At 50.7% G+C, this 5,470-nt stretch overlaps 1 protein-coding gene across 5 annotated transcripts in view; it reads left to right on the top strand.

Annotated features, from left to right (window-relative positions):
- The first annotated feature begins 398 nt into the window (after positions 1-398).
- The window catches only part of LIMS1 (LIM zinc finger domain containing 1), a 195,514-nt gene continuing 190,442 nt past the window's right edge, over positions 399-5,470 (top strand). For 2 of the 5 annotated variants that reach the window (XM_080656232.1, XM_080656231.1), the window contains exon 1: positions 399-620. In XM_080656232.1, coding sequence (XP_080512358.1) covers positions 589-620 — 32 coding nt within the window. In that variant the 5' untranslated portion in view covers positions 399-588. The remainder of the gene's footprint in view (positions 621-5,470) is intronic. The other 3 variants (XM_080656233.1, XM_080656234.1, XM_080656235.1) reach the window with 3 other exon arrangements.

Raw genomic sequence — 5,470 nt, 5'->3', positions numbered from 1 at the left:
TTCAGTGCTGGCCACCTTCCTATGGAGTCTCCTCAGGCCCCCTCACCAGGACAGGGTGGAACTCCGTAGACCCCAACACCTTGGGCCCAATTGCCCCCTCCCTGAGCCACGCAGTCCGTAAGCAAAGCTGAATCAGAGACGTCTTGGGAATAAGAACCGCCGGCTCTTTCCGCTCCCGGCGAGCGAAGCTGTCACCCAAGACAGGTGGCAGAGTCCAGTCCTGTGACCTCTTTGCCTCAAGCCCTGGGCTTCGTGGGCGGGTAGGCGGGTAAGCGGGTCCTCACCCCAGCGCGCGTGTGGGGCGGGGCTCTGCTGGCGGGGCGGGGCCTCTGCGTCTTCCGCCCGCCATGCCCCCACTTCCCCTTCCCCTGCACCGCGCGCCCCCGCGTGGCCAGCCCATCCCTCAGCGGGCCCCAGGATAGAGGCGGAGGCGGAGGATGAGGCGGTGGCCTCCCCGCCCCTGATCCGCCTCTCCTTCCTGTCGGTGGCCCGCCCGTCGGCCCACTCCCGGCTGCGGCGGAGAGAGAGGAAGACGCGGTTGGGGCGGCGGGGGCCGAGGTGCGGAGGAACGGCGGCCCACGCGGAGAGATGCTGGGCGTGGCAGCAGGAATGACCAACAGGTAAAGTTCGGGCCCCTTCCCGGCCGCGCGCTCTGAGCACCCGCCACGTAGGCTGCGAGCGGCCGCCGGCCCTCTAGCCGGCCTGGGCGCCGGCCTTGCTCTCCGCGCCCCTTCCGGCCGGCGAGCCCCTCGCGGGACCGCGCTGGGCCCGGCTGCTCTCCGGGCCCCGCTTCCGCCTCCGCCTCCCCCGCGTCCTGCAACCTGGGACTGGCTTGCGGTTCCTAAGAGGGGTTTTAGCAGTTACCGGGAACGTGTCCGATATGTTAGGAGCACTTTGAGGGCGAATATTGTCTTAGTGCTTAGCAAAGTACTCAACAGCAAATATTTGTTGAGTGAATAATTTATATTCTAGCGGTAGGAATGTAATATAGGCCAGCAGTCTTAGCACCCATTTTAAAAATAGAAAGTAACTTATGGTAGTTATGCCTATAGTTATTTACTATATTAGAAATGAAAACTGAGACATTTAAAAATATTTTGCATAGTAGAAGACAACTGGATTTTCCTATCTCCTTTGCCTTCAGTTTATTGCCATATATTTTGATTGAATTACATGAAGAAAATCTGGTCTTACACAGATAAGTGGTTGGAAAGGGGAGGAGTGTTTTAATAGGTTTTTAAGTAATTGTGGGCATTCTTTGTTACTACACCCAAAAGAGGGTACTGCTAATTTCTTAAAGATTAGTTTGGATGTGAATGTGGTACATTAACATTCATTGTTCTATCCTGCAGTTTAAATGGGCTTGTTACCCATTGTAACATCTTATGTTTATCATTTGGAAAATACTGATTCACCAAGTTAAGGCAGATCTTCCAAATTGCTGACACATTTCATTATACGATATAACTAAATCATTTTTTAATATCACTGCTGATTTCCCTTAAGTATTGAGAAGCAGGCTCAAGGTGGTGGATACAAGTTTTCCAACATTCTAATTTTCAGTTGAAATCTTGATTTTTATTATTGGTAGACAACTATTATCAATTGTTTTCCTCAAAGTGACAGGTTCATTTTGTTCAGTTTTAAGAAACGTCTACAAACCATGGTTTGTCTTGTTATTGTTTCCAGTAAAAATGTATCATGAAAAAAGCATTTAATTTACATTCTTTTAACATATGTGCTATTCCTCGAGACAGGTGGCTTACCTTGGTATGCAGCAGAAGTGCTTTATGCATACCTCTTTTTTAAAAACTTTTTAAAAATTTGATTTCAGAGAGAAGGAGAGAGAGAGAGAGAGAAAAAAAAAATCCATGTGAGAAAGAAACATCAATCATTTGCCCCCAACTGGGGATCAAACCACAACCTGAGCATGTGCCCTGACTGGGAATTGAACCCACCACCTTTTGGTGCTCCAACCAACTGAGCCACAATGGCCAGGATATGCATACCTTTCTTTTCTTCAGAAGTGACAAAAATGAAGGTCAAGAGTCAAGATTTAATAACATTCATAATTTGTACTGCTTTATCAAGGATATTTTTTCTTTATTAAAATGTATTAAATATTAAGTTGATACAATATTTAAAATATATGTAAAATATAAAGACTAATTATACAGTGGATATACAGTATTAGTAAAGAGTATAACATTTGGGCTGTTTACAATTTGGGGCTATCTATACTATTAATAGAGGAATATGCAAATTGTCCGGGACATCATCACGTAATGACCAATCAGTACGCGGGCAGGGCTGCAGTGGAGAGCTCTCAGCACACCTGCACCGGGGTCCAAAGGGCATGGAGAGGAAGGGAGAGCAGATAGGCAGTTAGAGGGATCAGGTCAGGAGGGGAGAGCAGTTAGGGGATCAGGCTAGCAGTGGGGAGCAGTTAGGCAGTTAGGGCAATCAGGCCAGGAGGGGAGAGCAGGTTGGGGGATCAAGTCAGCAGGGGAGAGCAGGGGCATCAAGCAGGCAGGCAGGCAGGTGAGCCTTTAGGAGCCAGTGGTTCCAGATTACGAGAGGGATCCTGGATTGGAGAGGGTGCAGGCCGGGCTGAGGGCCCCCCCCCCCCCCCCCCCCCCCCCCCGTGCACACATTTCGTGCACCAGGCCTCTAGTCTATACTAATTAAAGGGTAATATGCTAATTAGACCGGGAGGTCTTCTGGGAAACCTTCTTGGACATCCTTTCGGACAAAGCCATTGGGACGGGGCTGAGGCAGAGGCGGTTAGGGGTGATCAGGCCAGGAGGAGAGGGCAGTTGGGAGTGATCAGGCCAGCAGGGCAGTAGTTGGGGGCAAGCAGGCCGACAGAGGGGGGCCAGTTGGGGGCGAGCAGGCCAGCAGGGCGGGGCAGTTGGGGGCAGGCAGGCTGGCAGTGGGGGGCAGTTGGGGATGATCAGGCTGGTGGGGGGGGCAGTTGGGGGTGATCAGGCTGGTGGGGGGGGCAGTTGGGGGTGATCAGGATGGCAGGGGGGGGAGTTGGGGGCGAGCAGGCCAGCAGGGGGAGCAGTTGGGGGCGAGCAGGCCAGCAGGGTGGGCAGTTGGGGGTGAGCAGGCCAGTGGGGGGGGGGCAGTTGGGTGCGATCAGGCTGGCAGGGGGGACAGTTGGGGGCAAGCAGGCTGGCAGGGGGAGGCAGTTGGGGGCGATCAGGCAAGCAGGCAGGTGAGCAGTTAAGAGCCAGTGGTCCCAGATTCCGAGAGGGATCCTGGATTGGAGAGGGTGCAGGCTGGGCTGAGGGACCCCCTCATGCATGCATTTTGTGCACCGGGCCTCTAGTCTATACTAATTAAAGGGTAATATGCTAATTAGACTGGCAGACCTTCTGGGAGACCTTCTGGACATCCTTCCGGACAAAGCCATTGGGATGGGGGCGAGCAGGCTGGAAGCAGGGGCCAGTTGGGGGCAAGCAGGCTGGCAGTGGGGGGCAGTTGGGGGCGATCAGGCCGGTGGGGGGCAGTTTGGGGCAAGCAGGCCGGTGGGGGGGCAGTTGGGGGTGATCAGGATGGCAGAGGGGGAAGTTGGGGGCGAGCAGGCAAGCAGGCAGAGTGGTTAGGGGCGTTCAGGCAGGCAGGCAGGTGAGCAGTGGTCCCAGATTCCGAGAGGGATGTCAGACATTCCCTGAGAGGTCCCACATTGGAGAGGGTGCAGGCTGGGCTAAGGGATGCCTCCTCCCCCCCCCCCCCCCCGTGCACGAATTTTGTGCACCAGGCCACTAGTCCATATATATATGTATGGCTAATATGCAAAGTGTCCCCTCGGGAGTTCAACGTGGAGACCGGGCGTTCGATTGCTCACTATGATGTGTGCTGACCGCAGGGGGTGGCGTGGAATGATGGAAGGCCCTGCCCGGCAGCCGGGGAAGGAAGGCCCTGGCTGGCAGCCGGAAGGCCTGGATCAGCCCTGATTGCCGGCCAGGCCTAGGGACCCTACCCATTCATGAATTTCATGCACCAGGCCTAGGGACCCTACCCATGCATGAATTTCATGCACCGGGCCTCTGGTTAATAATAAAGCTATTGTGAATTTTGTGGACTTGTTTTTATGTAAACACTAGTGGCCCTGTGCACAAATCTGTGCGCGAGTAGCTCGCTGCCACTTGCCTCAGCTGGCTGTCCTGCCCACCGCACGTAGCTTGCTGCCCCGCCCTCCTGTAGCTCTCCCCTGCTTGTAGCTTGCTGCCCCGCCCTCCTGCTGATCGGTCGTTATGCGTCATGGCATAATGACCATCTGCATATTACCTCTTTATTATATAGGATAAGTTTTCTTTTCTATGGGATAAATGTCCAGGAGTACAATTGCCAGGTTGTTTGACAGACTTTTCCAGAGTGGCTGTACCATTTTCATCAAGGACACTTAAACGAGAAATTGGCATTCTTTTCCTGTAGGTACATGAAGAATTTGGTTTTGCTACAACTGCTTTGATTAATGCTGAGAGATCAGCAGTTGTACCTGTTATTGCTTTTGCACTATCAGTGAAAGTGTCAACACAGTGCACAAGGCTTTATCAGTATATCAGCTTCTTAGGAACTCCTTAGCATTATTATGAAAAATAGTTTTGATCTTCTAGACCTCTTGGAAAGGTCTTAGAGACCACTCTGCCCTTCCCTCAGGTTTCCAGACCATACTTTGAGAACCACTGTTAATGACATTCTAAATGATGAGGGAAGGGTACATATTTGAGATATTTAAAAAGGAACGTATACAGAGATTTCTCTTTAAAATATGTACTGGATGCTTGTTGTAGTATGTACTTTCTAGTTTTGGGGAGTTTTAGTGGGACTTAATAACTAAGCCATGAAGAACGACTGGAAAGAGCAACTTGCTGCCATTAAGGATTTTCCCTGACACTTTGGCCACTGTTGCTGTGAAAAGGGTAAATGTCATGGAAGTGAGTGTGTTCCTAAAACTTGCTGGTTTATACTAAAATGCACATATACTAAAATTGGAACGATGCAGAAAAGATTGGCATAGCCCCAGTGCAAATTTGTGAAGTGTTCCATATTTTTAAAAACCCACAAAAACAAAATAACAAAACTTTAGTGCTCTATGCTTGTTTGTATTGTTAGGAAATTGAGCTCTAAATTTTTTTTTTATTGATTTGAAAGAGAGAGAAACATTGAGTTGTTGTACTACTTATTTGTGCATTCATTGGTTGATTCTTTTATGTGCCCTTACTGGGAATTGAACCCGCAACCTTGGCATATTGGAATAATGCTCTAGCCAACTGAGCTACCCTGCCAGGGCTGAGCTCTTAATTTTTTAGTAAATGAATGGAGATTTGTTGGTAGAAAAGATACCTTTCAGTTCTGGTTGTTCTGTGTCCTACAGTCCTAGAGCCGTGGTCGGCAAACTGCAGCTCGCGAGCCACATGCAGCTCTTTGGTCCCTTGAGTGTGGCTCTTAGGCCAGCCTA

The sequence above is a fragment of the Plecotus auritus genome, assembly GCF_963455305.1.
Source record: "Plecotus auritus genome assembly, chromosome: 2".
In the NCBI taxonomy this organism is placed as follows: Eukaryota; Metazoa; Chordata; class Mammalia; order Chiroptera; family Vespertilionidae; genus Plecotus; species Plecotus auritus.
Note: the sequence above shows the minus strand (reverse complement) of the source record. Positions and strands in the feature narration are given on the sequence as shown.